Below are 20,509 nucleotides of genomic sequence, written 5' to 3' on the forward strand. Positions count from 1 at the left end.
TTGACTGTAGTCTAACATGACAGGCTATTAGATCCCCCTCTCAGGCTCATCTCAGAGACTCTGGTAGTGATTTCTGTCATAAGCCTTCTGGAAAGAGAAATCCATTACACAGCTGAGCAACTCTGAGAAAACATTGTATGATGATTGTGTCTAACATGGCAAAAATGTCAAATTAGAGAATTATACACATGAGGAGCATGACAGAGAGAGGGAGACGTTCTCTGCTCTCTGATGTCCTGAGGAGAATGGTGATGATAGGGAGGACTGAGTAGGAGTGACACTGGCCCTTTGATCATTGCTATAAGGACCTACAACATAGCTGTTTCTGAAGACAGTGTAGTGTTTATGATACAACCCTCTGGCATTACGCACAGAGAAAAACAACTACTTAGGAGGAAGAAAACTCATTGTAAAGATGCCTGCAGGACAAACATACCTGTCATTTCTGTGCTGCTGAGCCATTCCAGCCCATTTTGATTCCTGACACTGTGGGCGACTGTACTGACGACACAGTGGAAAGATTGTCCCTATCACAGAACTAAAAGCGAGAGAAACGTTCAGTGTAGTCTGACCATTTCCAGGTCAGTGGTTGAGATGAGAGTATCCTTTCTCAAAGGCATTGGAGTTGTGATCTATTTTAACAGTATTTTATCCCAGCTAGCACAAATCCAGGCCTTCTCACAGTAGAGGGTCACACAGACAACACCCTCGCATGCTGTTACCCTGGGTGCCAAAACCAGTAGTGGTGGAAAAAGTACTCAATTGTCATACTTGAGTAAAAGTAAATATTACTTAATATTCACGATGGCAACACCCACCCGTAGCACGCGCTCCAGCAGGTGTATCTCACTGATCATCCCTAAAGCCAACCCCTCATTTGGCCGCCTTTCGTTTCAGTTCTCTGCTGCCTGTGACTGGAACGAATTGCAAAAATCGCTGAAGTTGGAGACTTTTATCTCCCTCACCAACTTCAACCATCTGCTATCTGAGCAGCTAACCGATCGCTGCAGCTGTACATAGTCTATCGGTAAATAGCCCACCCATTTTTACCTACCTCATCCCTATACTGTTTTTATTTATTTACTTTTCTGCTCTTCTGCACACCAATATCTCTACCTGTACATGACCATCTGATCATTTATCACTCCAGTGTTAATCTGCAAAATTGTAATTATTCGCCTACCTCCTCATGCCTTTTGCACACAATGTATATAGACTCTCTTTTTTTCTACTGTGTTATTGACTTGTTAATTGTTTACTCCATGTGTAACTCTGTGTTGTCTGTTCACAATGCTATGCTTTATCTTGGCCAGGTCGCAGTTGCAAATGAGAACTTGTTCTCAACTAGCCTACCTGGTTAAATAAAGGTGAACAAAAAAAATGAATAAAGTGAAAGTCACCCAGTAAAATCCTACTTGAGTAAAAGTTTTTTTTAAAGTATTTGGTTTTAAATATAGGTAATATCAACAGTAAATGTAATTGCTAAAATATACTTCAGTATAAAAAGTAAAAGTATAAATCATTTCAAACTTATATTAAGCAAACCAGACAGCACGATTTTCTCATTTTTTTAATTTACAGATAGCCAGGGGCACACTCCACCACTCAGATATAATTAACAAACAAAGCATTTGTGTTTAGTGAGTCCACCAGATCAGATACAGTAGGGATGACCAGGGACTTTCTCTTTAAGTGTGTGAATTAGACCATTTTACTGTCCTGCTAAGCATTCATAATGTAACAAGTACTTTCGGGTGTCAGGGAAAATGTAGGAATGTAGTGGAGTAAAAGTAAAAGTATAAATATAAATAGTGAAGTAAAGTACAGATACCCAAAAAAACTACTTAAGTAGTACTTTAAAGTATTTTTACACCACTGAAAACCAGTTGCCCTGGAGAGGGCTTGGAGAGAGGCAAATATCCCCCCTGTGTCACGTTCGATGTATGGAGGAGACCAAGGCCCAGCGTAAGATGAATACATACTTCTTTAATGAAGAAACACTAAACAAACTTACAAAGCAATAACCCGAACGTGACGCTATATAATATGAGTGCAGACACAAGCATCTAATACATAGACAATAACCCACGAAATACCCAAGGAATATGGCTGCCTAAATATGGTTCCCAATCAGAGACAACGATAAACAGCTGCCTCTGATTGAGAACCAATCTAGGCAACCATAGACATACAAAACACCTAGATAGTAAACAACCACATAAACATACAAAACCCCTAGACAGTACAAAAACACATATATCACCCATGTCACACCCTGACCTAAACAAAATAATAAAGAAAACAAAGAATACTAAGGTCAGGGCGTGACACCCTGAGAATGTTAGGTCAGATCAGGAAGTTAGAGTTAGACCATCACTCACCACCAGAGAGAGAGGCCTCTTCCATGACACCACTCCTATCAGTCCAGACAGCAGCACCTGAAAGAGAACAACACTGTAGGTCAGTGGAAGGGAAGAGAACACAGTACAACAGTTAGGATAACCAACATGTGAGAGAAAGGGGAAAGACAGACATGGGTGCCGTATAGGTTCACTGTGGTGTGATCTTGGATTGTGATCATATCTCCTTGGTGTGAGTTGACACATCACAGTATCACAGTACATTTTTGAAACTTCATATCTGGTGTTCTATTAGCCTCCAGCATTCTGTTTCTCTACATTCTCTCTCCTTCACCCAACATTAACCAACAAGACTCCCCCACCCACCTAGCTTCTCTCTCTCTCTCTCTCTCTCTCTCTCTCTCTCTCTCTCTCTCTCTCTCTCTCTCTCTCTCTCTCTCTCTCTCTCTCTCTCCCCTCTTCTTCCCCTCTCTCTTACACGCTAGCCTCTCTCTGAATCCCTAAGTTCAGCTGGAAAGACATCAGACCTAGAGGCAGCCTTTCACTACCAAGGGCAAACCAATCCCCTCCATTGTTGTAGCCATCTGAACTTGTTTTAAGTCTTTGGCTGATACTCAACAAGAGAAGAATGACTGAAAACACACTGAAGCAGACGTTGAGTGACGTTGCGCATTGGAGAGCGCCTACTCCAATGCTGGCCACTCGTTTCACGGCCAACACAGACTGCAAATGCCGTTTGTTTATGTCGATAACTGTTTGACATTTTCCTGTTGCTAAAACCCTTCGAACATACATCGCAGTCGTTACATAAAAATCACACGCGGGATTATTATTAGAGTTGAAAGTTACTTTGTATCGCTGGCCTGAACTGCTTTGGAGAGTGAGCTTGGGTCACATCTGCATATTCTATCATTTGGGTTTTCTATGTAGAAGGGTATTTTCCTAATATCGGTATTCTTTGGAATGTTTATGTGATATGATGTCCTAGTATTTGTGACGTGTATTATGGAATGGCCATTTTCCATATTCCTTAGTTCCAGCTCACTTTCTGCACCTGTACATAAATACCACCATTTTGCTCCTAATTCCGTCAGACTACCGAGGGCTGTGCGCACGTTGATAAAACTGCCTGGGATCTAGCCTACTATCTTACAGAGCCCCAATGGATGTACAGGAAGAACCTTAGGGAGATGTTACATTTGCACAGTGTTATTCATATTTGACCCATTTTAGATGAGGGCTGAAGATCAGTGAGACTGGCAGATCATTACTGTTTCAGATCAGTAGGATCATTTATCTTGTCCAATCAAAAAGTGCTGAGTGACTTCCTGACTGCAGATTAGCAACGAGGAGAAAGTAGAACACCTGAAATGAACATGGAGTTGTATATACAGCGTGCAGGAGCCAATACCTATCGTCTGCCAGAATGTACACGTTATCACTGTACCATGCCTACTGCCAACATAATTATGCATGTTTATGCCTACACTGTAAGATTTCTTTGTTTTGAACAGTGACAAAATCGAGGCAAGATGATTTTACATACTCAGTCATTTTAATTCTGAAATGATAATTTGATGGCATCATTAAACATATTCTGCAAGTGACATAAATATGCTTATTTTGGAAGCTTGGAGAGAGATGATAATTTCAAAGGCAGATGTCTAGCGAGATGTGAACGCTTCACTATCTATTTGCTCTTATGAATTATAGATCACGCATTCTGTTGCAACAGAGGGAGGGAGAGAGAGAGAGATGGAGATAAGGGCTGTATTCCTGTAAATGCAGTCTGGTAGTAAATCTGTTCAGCAGTAAAAGCAGCCCAGGTCTGTGCCAGACAGCAGACACACAGAGATCAGCTCCCCTCTTCTGCTCCTGTCTTTAGCACAGACACCTCTGGTCCAGAGCAACACTGTAACCGTCTCACACACCTGATCTCCAAACAGCCCCCATCAACCTCTGATACTACATAAAGAACCAGGGAGCACATGAATGGATGGCTATTACCGCGGCAACACAGTTAAGTTTCACTTTTCTTTCCATAGAGTTTAGTTGTCATGACACCCAGGGGACTCCTCCCTCTTATCTCCAAGTTTCAATCTTACATCTCAGATGGTGGAGGAGAGGAAGGACAGGCAGAATGCGTTAAGCCCTGCACCAGCCCTCTTTCCGGGGGACGAAGGGAACATTCATTAGCTAACACTCTTAACTGGTGAGATATCAGTGGTAGAGTAGAGAATCCACTCAGCCTTGTCTCTACTCTGACAGCTGGTCATAAGGGGAAACTTCAGGAAGTTATATGTCTGAGAGTGAAACAACTCTGGTCCCCTGGAGAAGGATAGTCAGGTAGGCTTTAGGGGCTAGTGGAGCTGCTAAACCCTGGGCTGAGGCTGGCTGGAGCAGAGGCTGTAGCTATGGTAGTCTCTGTCTGAGAGATGATATGGAGAGGGCTGCCTGTGATAGCTTTGTGTCAATCACGCAGGGATTTCTCTCTCTCTGCTGCACTGGGAAAAGGATTAAGACACTTTACCACGGTAGTCACTGAGGCCTGGCCACCTATTCAGCTCAACTCACCAGTTTGGAAAAGCTCCCCTTCTTTTACTTCTGCCCTGCTGCAATTTATACACACACTTTGTGTTCAAAACGGGACACCCAAATTAGCTAATCAATTCATCTCATTCTCAACTGACTGTTATCAACACAAACCAACATATTCTCTGAAAGGAGCAAATGATCCATGAAATACCCACATCTGCTCTCAATAGCTACACAATATCAGGGCCATCGATTCCTGCATCCTACCATGAAAGGCTTCTATATTGAGATGGCTTCCAATCAGACTCCTGATGTTTAGTGTTGCCCATCATCAGGAGAGAATAGCCTCTCTCTTCTCTCTCTCCCACATCTGGCTGCACGACATGGTCCCTACAGGGTATAGCTTACCATCCAGAGATATATACGACAACCACCTTTAACCACACAAAACAAAGCACAGCATTTACATATAGCCACTAACAGACACACTGGCTACACTCATGACTATCAACTGAGCCAACAACTCTGGCGTGTAGAACACATACATATGCACACGGAAACAAAATGGCTACTGAAATGGGATGAAAGAGGGGTCTAAACTTTCCAAGCAACTCATCACAGGTTGTGCCACACAGAGACATGAAAGAATGTACTGCACTCTGACAGCCACGCACACATGGACACACACACACACACACACACCCACCCGCGCACACACACACACACACACACACACACACACACACACACACACACACACACACACACACACACACACACACACACACACACACACACACACACACACACACACACACACACACACACACACACACACACACACACACACACACACAGCATAACAACCCTGCCGTCCTGAACAGTACACATTGTGATCAATCATAAGCCTTCCACAACACAAGTATCTGATATCACAACCATGTATTTTATTTGCCGTCCACCAACTGAACAGAAAAGTCAAACAATGCTTTTCGGAAGACAAAACCCAATAAGCCCTCCTAGATCCCTCGGTCAGAATGTCATTGACCCCAAAGCCCTCTCTCCTGTCTGACTGATCCCCCCCCGGCCACATTCCAGTCCGGAGCGTTTAGGTATGCTGCAGCCTGTACACACTCTTACACACCTACACACCCATACACACTCCTATACCTGGCTGCGGAAAATCCAGGCTGGAGTTGCTTTGATCTCATGGATATAGAGAGCTTACACCCCAATCTAAATTGACCAGAATGAGCACTTTAATCCCAATTCAGAGATGAGCTCAGACGACACAAATTCTGGTACACTTTTAACCGTTTCACAGGGCATTATGTTGGCCGTAAAAAAGAAACATGGTTTCCATCTCAAATTCATACACACAAGAGTCTGGATCTGAGAGAGCATTCAGTGAGGCTGTAAAATGGAGCATGACATCACCAGGAGATTGAGGAGGTTAACGTTAATAAGCACATAGAAGATGAATTCTACCATCACAGTGAACCTTTAGTCTGATGACAGCATGAGCAGTTCTGTTCTGACCTTCAGAAGTCCTTCTCTGCTGATGTTTTATGAATGGGGGTGAGAGGTGTGTGCTCTCACTCGAACTCCTCTCGCTGTCCTCCATCCTTCTCTAGTGCCTCTTGAGAATACGGCAAGAACATTAGTGCTGCTGTCTCTACGTAAACTACAGCCCTGAACAGCACCCTCAACCCTTTGTCCAGGGAGGCTTCTACTTTTTACTGAGACTGCATGTCTATGTGATGGGAAATGGGACTGTCCAAGACAAAGGCAAAGCTATTGGAAATGAAGCTTTAATACTGGGGTTCCCAAACTTTTTTACTCAGGCACCCCTTACAGCATTGGGGAACATCCACACTACATGCTTGAAAGCCACGCCGATTTCTATGGGCACAAGCACTGATCATGACAAACTGTTCACACCCCTCTTGTTGGTGGAGAGAACATTTAGCAGGTTTAAAGCTCATTTTCTTGCAATTCTATACATTTTGTCATGTCTAATGTGTATTCGTGTGACTCAAACATTACAACAAAATCTATGGGCTAAAAAAACCTAGATAAACAACGTTAACTGACATAGGCTAGTTGATCTGGACATGTCTGACAAGTCATAAATAGCTCTGTAAGGTATGAAATGACTGACAGGACAAGAGGAAAACTGATGATGCACTACTCAATGTAGAAATGTCACCTTGTCGGCTGTTCAAACAGAAAATGATTAATTCAATCAAGGTTTAATGAAAATTCAGTCAGGAAAACAATAGTCCAGACCATATGTCTCTACAATATATATGGTTAAAAAGGCATCAACGATTTACTCTCAGAATTGAGTATGTTTAGAGTGAATGGAATGTCATCACAGGCATGATCAAAAAGTGGTCACTGCTCAATAGAACTCAGCAGAACTGCGTTACTTTCGAACATCAACTGACAAGCTAACGAGTGGCTGCAGGTTTGTGAGCAATTTGTTTTGTAAATGAAATTCGCTGAATACAAAACTAAATAGGGACTAAATATATATTAATTTACAGGGCTAAAATACTCCATTTCAATATCTACTCTATGCGAAGACAACCTGTTCCTGTTTTCAACGAGTCTTTCCCTTAGATAGCCATAGAAACAGCTTTCTCGACATCGCGGTTGTAGGCAATGAAAGCCAAGGATCTGGAGTTGAAAATGACGACGGTATCAAGTTGATTTTGATTGGTCCAACCAGCGGAAACGCCTCAGAGTTTTACCAGCTCACAACGCCAAATATGGAAGAGATACATCCAAGCGCAGCGCAGTCTAAACTAGCAACAGTCACTAACATTCTTATTTTTATCAACACTGTCAAGTACACGTATATTAAGGTTAGAATATTGTAGAAAACAATATAATGATTTATTCTATGTAATTTATAATGACATAAGGCAAAGAAAACAACGTTTTGACATCAACTTCATAGCACCCTCTTGAACTGCCCATTTTTCTCTACATTCTACAGCATTGAGAAAAGCCCTATACCTTGTGCGCTCTACTATCAAAACTTTCAAGAGTAAGTTGAAAGTCGGGAATGAGTTCCTTTTTTATATACCTATACAGTACCAGTCAAAAGTTTGGACACACCTACTCATTCAAGGGTTTTTCTTTATTTTGACTATTTTCTACATTGTAGACATAAAAACTATGAAATAACACACTTGGAATCATGTAGTAAGCAAAAAAGTGTTAAACAAATCCAAATATATTTGAGATTCTTCAAAGTAGCCACCCTTTGCCTTGATGACTTTAGACTTTAGCTTTTGACACTCTTAGCATTCTCTCAACCAGCTTCATGAGGAATGCTTTTTCAATAGTCTTGAAGGAGTTCCCACATATGCTGAGCATTTGTTGTCTGCTTTTCCTTCACTCTGCAGTCCAACTCATCCCAAACCATCTCAATTGGGTTGAGGTCGGGGGATTGTGGATGCCAGGTCACCTGATGGAGCACTACATCACTCTCCTTCTTGGTGAAATAGCCCTTACACAGCCTGGAGGTGTGTTGGGTCATTGTTCTGTTAAAAAACAAAAATAGTCTCACTAAGTGCAAACCAGATGGGATGGTGTATCGCTGCAGAATGCTGTGGCAGCCATTCTGGTTAATTGTGCCTTGAATTCTAAATAAATCACCAACAGTATCACAGGCAAAGCACCCCCACACCACCACCTCCATGCATCACGGTGGGAACCACACATACAGAAATCTTCCCATTCACCTACTCTGCGTCTCACAAAGACATGGCGGTTGGAATAAAAAATCTCACATTTGTACTCATCAGACCAAACGACAGATTTCTACCGTTCTAATGTAAATTGCTTGTGTTTCTTGGCCCAAGCAAGTCTCTTATTATTATTGGTGTCCTTTAGTAGTGGTTTCTTTGCAGCAATTCGACCATGAAGGCCTGATTCACTGAACAGTTGATGTTGAGATGTGTCTGTTACTTGAACTCTGTGAGGCATTTATTTGGGCTGCAATCTGAGGTGCAGGTAACTCTAATGAACTTATCATCTGCAGCAGAGGTAACTCTGGGGCTTCCTTTCCTGTGGCGATCCTCAAGAGAGACAGTTTCATCGTAGCCCTTGATGGTTTTTGCGACTGCACTTGAAGAAATTTACATTTTCCCTGTTGACTGAGCTTCATGTCTTAAAGTAGTGATGGACTGTCATTTCTCTTTGCTTATTTGAGCTGTTCTTGCCATAACATGGACTTGGTCTTTTACAAAATAGGGCTATCTTCTGTATACCACCCCTACCTTGTCACAACACAAATGATTGGCTCAAATGCATTTAGAAGGAAATAAATTCCACAATTGAACTTCTAACAAGGCACACCTGTTAATTGAAATGCATTCCAGGTGACTACCTCATGAAGCTGGTTGAGAGAATGCCAAAGTGTGCAAAGCTGTCAACAAGGCAAAGGGTGGCTGCTTTGAAAAATCTAATATCTTTTTTGGTTACTACATGATTCCATATGGGTTATTTCATAGTTTTGAAAATAGAGAAACATAAAGAAAAACCCTGGAATGAGTAGGTGTGACTAAACGTTTGACTGGCACTATATATATGTGTATATACCTACATACACCTACACACCCCTACCCTCCACATGTCCTTTACATTGCAGGACACAACTCTGGACCTCACAGCAGTGAAAGAAAGCTCTATTCTCATCCCCCAGCCCAGAGCCCACTACTATTAATGATGTGTTCTCCCAGGCTGTCCCATTAGTACTGTTATGATAACTGACCCTGAGCTGACTGTGGAAGGTGGAGAAGGGGGGGGGCAGTGATTACAGCACCCTATACCCCCAGGCATCAGTGGAGAACAGGGATGATCACAAGGAGCATGCCCCCTGCAGTCACTGGCCTGTCCCAGAGGTCACTGCTCTCTCTCTGTCACACAGAGATTGGCATGGTGTTGATGAGGCTGTAATGATGGAACGGTGGATGGGGACGGCAGGGGTAGGGATGAAGAAGGCTGTTGGAATGCTGTAGGGGCTGTGGTTATGGTTTACAGCATAACAACATAAGAGTGGACATTATCAACCTCCCCCCTCCCCTGACTGTCCACCCTCCCTGTGCCTCACATAATGCCCTGCCCCCATTCAGCACTGGGGCCACTCACTGTGGATGGGGCTCAGTCAATCCCACTAAAATAAGGCAGATGATGATAAACCATGTCATCTGCAATCACCTGCATGATAATAACACGCTGGCTGCCAGTGGAAGATGGTTGTTTTCTACAATAAAGTCTCCACAGTGCTGGTAAACATCACACAGAGCAGCGTGCATCATGGATTCTATGTTTCTAACGGCTTTTATTTAATCTCATTCATTCATGCAAGACCCCCTGCCCCCATCAAAGCACACATTACTCTGAGTGAAGGTCTTAAAATCTGGGCATTTCACATACATCAGGCCACCAAGACCAATGGGAAGAAGGGACCAACCGACAGACAGCCAGGTTTCCTAGGCAACCACCCGCCGGCCACTTGCCAAGATCTATAATGATTTTCCATCAACCTCAAAGCTGTGGAGGGTGTGCGAAATCTCACTCCCATCCAATGTGATGCAAGCACCCAAACTCATCAGAGAGAGAAAGAGAGAGACACACACACATACACAAACACACACACTCACACACAAACACATCACAGCCCTGTTACAGATTCCATGCACAGCTATCACATTCAGGATGTAATGAGGCAATAGTATTTTGTATTGCTTCCACACCTATTAGAGTGTGATAAGGTGATTCGGGAACTGCTTTGTGACATGACATATCACAGGGGGAAAGTGAGGTGCATGTGAACCATCTCCTCCCAGTGTGAAGCTTACTGAGAGTCTCACACCACCTGTGGTTGAGCTGTCCGTCTGGAGCGAGTGGAGGTTGGTATTATGATGCTCCCTGACCTCTGACCCCTGTGTTATGATGTTCTGTTCCATCAAGGCAGATTGCACTCTGTGTTATTGTCTTTGTCATCTGCGAAATCATGTTTTTCTGCTGATTACGTCATCAGGTAAAGTGCTGCTCTCTCTGATTGTTCACACTACTCTTACTGCCTTCTGGGTCACCTGGTAAGTCCAAGGTCACTGGTCCAGCCCTGGGCAGCATGGTGGACAGCAGGTGGTCTAGAGTGGGCTCCTGTTCAATAGAAACCTGCGGCTTGAAAAGGAGGCCATGCCAGCACGGTGAAGACGTAGCATTAGGACTCTCCTGGGTTATCAGATCATATACCAGTATGATGTTCTTTACTACCTCTACCTCCTACCTCCTACCTCCTCCTGAGACTGTCATATTCAATAGTCATGGTGTTTAGCTACTGAGCTCTAGTGGTTGGGGCTTCCTGGCTAAGTGTTTTTCCTCTCACCTACAAGGCAAAACCCTGCGCTAGATTGGAATCAGGTGCGCTAGATTGGAATCAGGTGGGCTAGATTGGAATCAGGTGGGCTAGATTGGAATTAGGTGGTCTAGATTGGGGTTGAAGCGAACCTACAGGACGGAGCCCTGCAGTAGATACTGTGTTTTCATAATCTACCATCATACAAGCTCAGCATATATTCAACACAAACTGATATTCTTTCCATCTAACATTCAGTTTCCATCCAACATTCAGTTTCCATCTAACATTCAGTTTCCTGGCCACACACAGGCGTTGAAGAGCTTGTGCATCTCTTACTACCTCTTCTACTGTAACAGTTAATACACTCTCCTCTCATATATCTTTGGCTAGGAAAAAGCTTACTAAAACTAAAAACATTCCCTTCCTTGCCCAACTGTCATTCAGCGTTTGTGTATGTGTGTGTGCGTGCGTGCATGTGTGTGTCTGTGTGTGTGTGTGTGTGTGTGTGTGTGTGTGTGTGTGTGTGTGTGTGTGCGTGCGTGCGTGCGTGCGTGCGTGTGTGCGTGTGTGCGTGCGTGCGTGTGTGTGTGTGTGCGTGCGTGTAAATCTTGTAGAGAGTAGCTGCTGAGCCTATGTATATCCAGGGCTGAATTGGATGTGTCAGGAGAAACTCACCGCCCCGCCTTAATTAAATGGAACAGTCTAGTAATTAAATGGATGTCTAAGCGAGGCCTGCTTTAAAAGGGGTGACACTCTTGATGTCTACTGCCTCTGTGTGATCAGTGGAGAGCCCACAGCCAGGGATGAGGCTGCAGTTGCTTTCATCTCATGAATGTGGAGAGCTTACACTCCTATCTAGTCAATCAGAGTGAGCACTTTAATCCCAATTCAGAGATGAGCTCGGATGACACAATTTTGAGCAAACATATTGTAACCCCAAATTCTGGTACACTTTTAACCGTTTCTCAGGGCATTATGTTGGCCGCAAAAAAGAAACATGGTTTCCATCTCAAATTCAAACACACAAGAGTCTGGATCTGAGAGAGCATTCAGTGAGGCTGTAAAATGGAGCATAACATCACCAGGAGATTGAGGAGGTTAACGTTAATAAGCACATAGAAGATGAATTCTACCATCACAGTGAACCTTTAGTCTGATGACAGCATGAGCAGTTCTGTTCTGACCTTCAGAAGTCCTTCTCTGCTGATGTTTTATGAATGGGGGTGAGAGGTGTGTGCTCTCACTCGAACTCCTCTCGCTGTCCTCCATCCTTCTCTAGTGCCTCTTGAGAATACGGCAAGAACATTAGTGCTGCTGTCTCTACGTAAACTACAGCCCTGAACAGCTCCCTCAACCCTTTGTCCAGGGAGGCTTCTACTTTTTACTGAGACTGCATGTCTATGTGATGGGGAATGGGACTGTCCAAGACAAAAGAAAAGCTATAGACAATGGTGCTCTCTCTCTCTCTCTCTCTCTCTCTCTCTCTCTCTCTCTCTCTCTCTCTCTCCCACCCTCTCCTCTCTCTCTCCCTCTCCATTTCTCCCCTCCCCCAGCCCCTTCTCATATCCCTCCACTTTAGGTACCTTGTCGTCATTGCCATGGAAACAGGGGGACAACAGTAGGTTGTCAGGCAATGCCTGGGGGCTGGGCATCTCAGTCTCTCTGCCCCACTCATCATTATTTCGTCTTATCGCTCTTCTTCCTCTCTCTCTCTCTGTCGTTTACTCACATATCAAACCATTCTCTCCGTCCAACAATTCCTGCTGAATCAACTCCAACAAGAGAAGCGATTGGTGATCAAATGAAGAAGTTAGTCTGCTTTTGTCTAATTGCAAAAACACTTCATTGTGGAAACTACCAATCAGCATTAACAAGTGATAGCCGAAATATATTTCCTTGGAGCGTTTTACACATACAGGTAAATGACGATCTAAACAAAAAGCTCCAGAATTCAGAAATATTCCTTTCGAATCCTGTATGTCTAAAATCTTCTCTGATCATGCACTGACGAGTGTGATGATGCTATTGCCATTGTCAACGTCATCATCCTCATCCTCATCATCAGCACCATCATCACAAAACCAGGCTTAGTTGACCACATTGTGAAAAATGCTAACATTACAATCTAATTCTCATCACCACGGGAACAAACAAACAATCAATCCCACAACATCATCACCATCATCTGTGTCCAGCAGCCCCTCCACCTGCATGTCACTGACCTGCTGCATGACATTACTGCTGATGTCGCTGGCCTGGCCTACAGACAGCACAGACGTCACAGACGGCACAGGCAACAGACAGGGAGCACAGGGAGCACTGCTCTAGTCTGTCCTTCTTGATAATTGCAGGCCAGGAGAAAGGCAGATTGCATTAGATAGGGGATGTCCATTGGCACTCGCAATTACTTCCATGATCTCTCTGTCTCTTCTTTCCCAAGATCAAAACTACTCCGTGGCCAGCACTTGTAGAGGAGCCTGTCATGTCAGCCACAGAACTAAAGCTGGACCTGAGAGATGTCTCATTTGAACAGGGCCTTGCTTTGATGTGGGGGAGGATAGGTGGAATTCGTCAAAACACGCCACTACTGTTTTCCATTCAATTATCCAACAGCCTCTGTGCTTTATACAACTGTGCTGCATACAACAGACGACTTTGTAGAGCAGACTAGATGTAAATGTCCTATTAAATAAAACATATGGAGGAAAAACAAACAAACAGCTATGTAACTGGTCCAATCAACTGATTCGCCATAAACAAGATCACAGAGAGAGTGTTTGAATGTACAGTGAGTAAATGGTGAGGATAATCTATACGGAAGAAAAATAGAAGCACAACGTGCAAAGTGTTGGTCCCATGAATCATGAGCTGAAATAAAAGATCCCACAAGTTTTCCATACGCACAAAAAACGTATTTCTCTCAAAGTTCTTGCACAAATTTGTTCACATCTTTCTTACTGAGCTTTTCTCTTTGACAAGATAATCCATCCACATGACAGGCGTGGCATATCAAGAAGCCGATTAAACAGCATGGTCATTACACAGGTGCACCTTGTGCTGGGGACAGTAAAAGGCCACTGTAAAATGTGCAGTTTTGTCACACAACACAATGCCACAGATGTCTCAAGTGTTGAGGGGACGTAGGGGCTGAGGAGTATTTATGTCTGTTATAAAGCCTTTTGTGCTGGCTAGTGGGTAGGTAATTCTGATTGGCTAGTGGGTGGGTGGGCCAGCATCCCGGAGTCGCTTCTTCAATGTTGACGTTGAGACTGGTGTTTTGCGGAAACTATTTAATGAAGCTGCCAGTTGAGGACTTGCGAGACATCTGTTTCTCAAACTAGACACTCTAATGTACTTGACCTCTTGCTCAGTGGTGCACCGGGATCTCCCACTCCTCTTTCTATTCTGGTTAGAGCCAGTTTGCGCTGTTCTGTGAAGGGAGTAGTACACAGCGTTGTATGAGATCTTCAGTTTCTTGGCAATTTCTCGCATGGAATAGCCTTCATTTCTCAGAACAAGAATAGACTGATGAGTTGCAGAAGAAATGTCTTTGTTTCTGCCCATTTTGAGCCTGTAATCGAACTCACAAATGCTGATGCTCCAGAAACTCATCTAGTCTAAAGGCCAGTTTTATTGCTTCTTTAAATCAAATCAAATCAAATTTTATATAATCAGGACAACAGTTTTCAGCTGTGTTAACATATTGCAAAAGGGTTTTCTAATGATCAATTAGCCTTTTAAAATGATAAACTTGGATTAGCTAACACAACGTGCCATAGGAACACAGGAGTGATGGTTGCTAATAATGGGCCTCTGTACGCCTATGTAGATATTCCATTAACAAATCAGCCGTTTCCAGCTACAATAGTCATCTACAACAATAACAATGTCTACAACGTATTTATGATCAATTTGATGTTATTTTAATGGAGAGAAAATGTGCTTTTCTTTCAAAAACAAGGACATTTCTAAGTGACCCCAAACTTTTGAACGGTAGCATATGTTTATAGACTTAAAGGAAACTGCATTGACGTCGAGGTGGAGTGCTACTCTGTCTTTCTCTCTTGTGAGGGAAAAATGATGTATTCACCTTATTTGTTGGCTCTGGAACAATTATTTGCTTAACGAACAGTAAGATATTTCTGTCCTGCTAATGCTGTGTTTTATGGTCTCCACTCTAGCACCCTGCAGCTAGTCTGGGTGTTGAGGAAATGGGTTCTACTAGAGATAGCTTGAAGCTGACAAGTGATTTGTGTTGGTGATAAAAACCTAAAAGCTAGCATTCTATAGACAAGATGTGGTGTGTGTGACTCGAGATAGAGAGAGCCTGGAAGAGTTCATCCTGGTGTCTGGGAAACTAAGTAAAAGACCATCCTGTGTAGATAACCAGATGGCTTATGGGAAGGTTAGAAGTGACTGACTAAGCAATCTTGGCATCAGCTATTTAAAACTGTCCATCGTCTGTAAAGGCTAGACTCTCAGCCTAACAGTCAGTCAAGACTGGTGGGCTGACGGTCTCATTATCGCAATAATGAATCAATATTAAATAAAGATGATTGTTTGAGGAAATGACCAAGTCTCTCTCAGTACTGCATTTCCACGACACTCTCTCATCCCAGGACCTATACAGTACCACACGCCCTCCACCGCCCAAAGTGGAGGTGGAGGACAGGAAGCGTTTGATTAAAATGATAGGTTAGCCAAGTTGGACCAAAACTCCAGGAATCAATCCCTAAATAATACCCCTTGCTATCTGAGCCAAAATGGCTTTCTTCGTCTCTCTCTGCTCTTCCTCTGATGAAACACCATCTCTATTGATCCTTCATTACCCTGTTTGCAACCAAGTACGACGTGACACAGCAGAAAGCCAGGGTGGAAATACAGTGTTTTTCCTTAGCATGAACACACACACACACACACTCAGATTGTTTTATTCATTCAACAAACATCCAAAAAGAATTGAACCCAGTAATTTACAGGGAAGTGGCTGACTGATGGCTTCAAGACACAATTGGCAGTGAACAGCCAATCCGAGCAATCATCATCTACCATGATTGAACGACTGTATCCATCCGCTCTCACAAAGTCAGCATTGATCTATCTGAATCCCTAACCTGCGGATACAACGCAACAATGTGCTGTCCATGATGATTACGTTCTAGCATGTGCCAACATAATGGATTGCAGTAAAAAAAAAGGGGACATATCTTCACAAAACCTGAGGAGACGTTTTGGATGTTGATTTCGGACTTTCTCATCACAGATGGAACACGTCTAACGCATCTAAATAATGACTACCATCAAAGCTGGCATCCAGAGGCGCGGAGATGAAAGCCAGTCAAGTCACTGAGCTATTCTGTGAGTCGCAGAGCCCAATCAATTCCTCATGGTAGACCTAACCACATAACACAAGAGACACACAGAGCCGCTGTGTTCCTCTGTAGACACACACACACACACACACACACACAAACAAACACACACAGGCCCAGTGGTTAGGAGGGCTGATCTGTGAGTGGGGTAATGTTCTCACTTACACATCACACCCCCACAATGGGCAGTAGCTGAGAAGATGGGACAGGCCCCGTGAAGAGGAGATTAGAGGGGAAGCGACAGGCGGCAGCACCCACAGGGCACAGCCAGGCCTGCTGTTGTTCTGTTCCTCTCCTTTCCTCTCCTCTCTTCTACCTCTCCCTCCCTCTCTCCTTCAACCACAGGGCACAGCCAGGCCTGCTGTTGTTCTGTTCCTCTCCTTTCATCTCCTTTCCTCTCCTCTCTTCTACCCCCCCCCCTCTCTCCTTCAACCACAGGACACAGCCAGGCCTGCTGTTGTTTTGTTCTGTCCCCCTCTTCTCCTCTCCCTCGCCCTCACTCCTTCATGTCCTCACACACACTGTGGACCCTAGGGCACTACCTCTCCCGCCCACCACAGTAGCTCAGCATGCACAGCAGAGCAGGTACACTGAACTACCTGAAGCACAGGAGAAGGAGAAGCAGTGGAGGAGAAACCAATTTCATTTTGTTTTCTGGATTTGAGCTCTGGATGGGGTAGTCTCGTCAGGAAGAGATGCAGGAAGGTTACCAAAGTGAAAAGTGGTACAGAATAAGAAACAACAGGAAGCAGTGCTGGATGTGCGTTGTAGAGAGGCCACATGTCTATGGTAGGTAGGTACCCATGCAGATCTATTACTGCAGGTATTCTGTAAAACCCTGTTGCGGTGAGCCTCTCCTAGGGAGTTGGTTTTAAGAGCCTCTCATTGTCGCAGAGTTGAGCAGCAATTTGAACAGAGCCATTTCCCTTGTGTTTTGACTGTAAAATTGCGGCTTTACCGAGAGCCAAGTAGTATATAATGCTACCGCTGTGGGTAAAGGATCAAGTTTATGAGGTGGAACAGAGTTCTGCCAGCCCCATTTACAACCCCCATACCTTTATAGTCTACTGTGTTTATGATAAATGCCAACATGTTTGTGTGTGAGAGTACATGTGCTGATAGAAAGGAACGATTCTATTCAGGAAGCTACTAAAGAGCGCCGCTATCACATAATGCTATCAGCAAGTTCAACTGAAGTTAAGATTACTTCAAAAGCTATTTCCATAAAGAGACACATTGACTGGTTCCTTTTAAGGTCCTGCACCCAGAGTGCATACTGCACTAACATCCCCTTTATATGGCCCCTGTTTGCACCTATGTAGTTGGCATGGGGCACACAGAGCTGTTACCAGAGGAACAGAAGGGCTCCAAGGGGCCTCAGGAAGGTGTTAACATTCAGTATCATGAGCAGGGCTGATCATGTGTCTAACACACACAAACGCCGCTGTGAATGTAAAGGAATGGTAAATATAGGCAGATTATAGGGTTTAAAACGGCTATACACTGTATACTGTACCTAAGATGTGTCTGTTGCCACAGGGCAGGTCAACTGCAAGGTTATTGAAATATTGCAAACCTTAGTGGGAAACCTACCCATAATGCACATATCATGTCCATTTGTTTAGAAACAAACTAGCTTATGATCTGCAACAAGCTAAAAAATGCCATGCCTGCCGTGATCAAATGTAACCATTGACATTTGAAGATGAATGAAAATCATTGATAATGTTGGTGATTAATTCACATGGTTCCAAATAGAGGAGGAGCGCGTGAGGTAAAATCATTTCAAAAAATCATAAATCACTGATACTGCTGTCCAATTTGTGTAGTGGCAGAGGAGCAAACCTACACTTAAAACATTGTTTTGGTCAAATGTCTGCCTCTGTGGTGCTGCTTGGTGTGTGGGAATTTCAGAGACATTTTGGTTTTGGTTTTAGGGTTTTCTTTTAACTTTGGGAATCCCAAGCCACATAGTTATTTCACCGAGGCTGCTGCTGCTATCGCTTTACTCTGGTTAACCAATGAATAGAGTGAATTCTAAAATGTAATCTGTCAGTAATGTCATCTCATTTGGATCCTCTGAAGTGTCCAGTAAACAAGATGAACAGAACAGAACAACACCTCACCTCACAGACTGATCCTCTGTCTAAACTGGCTACTATCTCTTTGAGGTCTCAAACTACCATCTCTCTGAGCCTCAGGCTGCACAAGGGACTTATATTGAGACTGGAGAAACTGAAAAATAAGATTATCTTGGTTTTTCACTGTGTCAATTTGAGTAGAATAAGAGGAAAGGAGCGATCAGCCCTGTCATTAACGGTGGCCTTATATAACATCCTTCAAAACGATTATAAACTCACTAATGATCCCTTTTGGCCTGCGGTGTGCTTCCTTGTCAACAGGTATCATTTCATTATTGACCACGCTCCAGACAGAACACTAAACAGCAATGTGACCTAGCGCAGAAGAGGCCACTAATGTATCTACGGCAAAGGCTCTCACAGCCACGCTAATTACCGTTTATTATAATTCTAGTTAGTGTTCCTAAAAGCAGGGCTGCTGTGTTAGAGACAGACAGCAGGGATTCGGTCCTTCCTGAGTGTATATCACTATCCACAAGCAAAGCCATTCACCGAACCAGCTAACAGAATCGCCAATTAAGGCCTAAGTGGTGGGCTGGGCTAAACTACAGAGATATTTTTCACAAACGTAAAGTTATAAGCACATTCCTTGTCACACACAAATCTTAACAAACAAACTCAATTAATTGTATGAGCTTGTGTCCCTGTGTGTGTGTTAGTGTGTGTGTCCCTGAGTGTGTTAGTGTGTGTGTTCCTGTGTGTGCGTTAGTGTGTGTGTTCCTGTGTGTGCGTTAGTGTGTGTATCCCCGTGTGTCCCTTTGTGTTTCTGTGTGTGCATTAGTGTGTGTGTCCCTGAGTGTGTTAGTGTGTGTGTTCCTGTGTGTGCGTTAGTGTGTGTATCCTCATGTGTCCCTTTGTGTCCCTGTGTGTGCATCAACATGTGTGTCCCTGTGTGTGCATTAGTGTGTGTGTCCCTGAGTGTGTTAGTGTGTGTGTTCCTGTGTGTGCATTAGTGTGTGTGTTCCTGTGTGTGCTTTAGTGTGTGTCCCTGAGTGCGTTAGTGTGTGTGTTCTTGAGTGTGTTAGTGTGTGTGTCCCTGTGTGTGTGTCCCTGTGTGTGCATTAGTGTCTGTGTGTCCCTGTGTGTGCTTTAGTGTCTGTGTGTCCCTGTGTGTGCGTTAGTGTGTGTGTTCCTGTGTGTGCGTTAGTGTGTGTGTCCCTGAGTGTGTTAGTGTGTGTGTTCCTGTGTGTGCATTAGTGTGTGTGTTCCTGTGTGTGCTTTAGTGTTTGTCCCTGAGTGTGTTAGTGTGTGTGTTCTTGAGTGTGTTAGTGTGTGTATCCCTGTGTGTGCTTCAGTGTGTGTGTCCCTGTGTGTGCATTAGTGTGTGTGTCCCTGTATGTGCTTTAGTGTGTGTCCCTGTGTGTGCATTAGTGTCTGTGTGTCCCTGTGTGTGCTTTAGTGTCTGTGTGTCCCTGTGTGTGCGTTAGTGTGTGTGTCCCTGTGTGTGCTTTAGTGTGTGTGTCCCTGTGTGTCCCTGAGTGCTTTAGTGTCTGTGTGTCCCTGTGTGTGTGTTAGTGTGTGTGTCCCTGTGTGTGTGTCCCTGTGTGTCCCTGAGTGCTTTAGTGTGTGTGTTCTTGTGTCCCTGTGTCTGAGTTAGTCTCTACATATGTCAACCAGGCAACGGAACAGCAGGGTACCCAAGATGTGATTTTTGCCATTTTTGCCATTTATTATAATTATTTTATCACTATTAATAGGTCTCCCTCGAGTCATATAATT

General features: G+C 43.8%; 1 protein-coding gene across 2 annotated transcripts in view; it reads right to left on the bottom strand.

The window, feature by feature from the left end:
* The window catches only part of LOC124035798 (protein FAM189A1-like), a 145,917-nt gene that overhangs the window by 86,758 nt on the left and 38,650 nt on the right, over nt 1-20,509 (bottom strand). For both annotated transcript variants that reach the window (XM_046349543.1, XM_046349542.1), the window contains exon 2: nt 2,382-2,438. In XM_046349543.1, the coding sequence (XP_046205499.1) occupies nt 2,382-2,438 (57 nt within the window). The remainder of the gene's footprint in view (nt 1-2,381; nt 2,439-20,509) is intronic.

This window comes from Oncorhynchus gorbuscha, linkage group LG05 (genome assembly GCF_021184085.1).
Source record: "Oncorhynchus gorbuscha isolate QuinsamMale2020 ecotype Even-year linkage group LG05, OgorEven_v1.0, whole genome shotgun sequence".
Classification (NCBI taxonomy): Eukaryota; Metazoa; Chordata; class Actinopteri; order Salmoniformes; family Salmonidae; genus Oncorhynchus; species Oncorhynchus gorbuscha.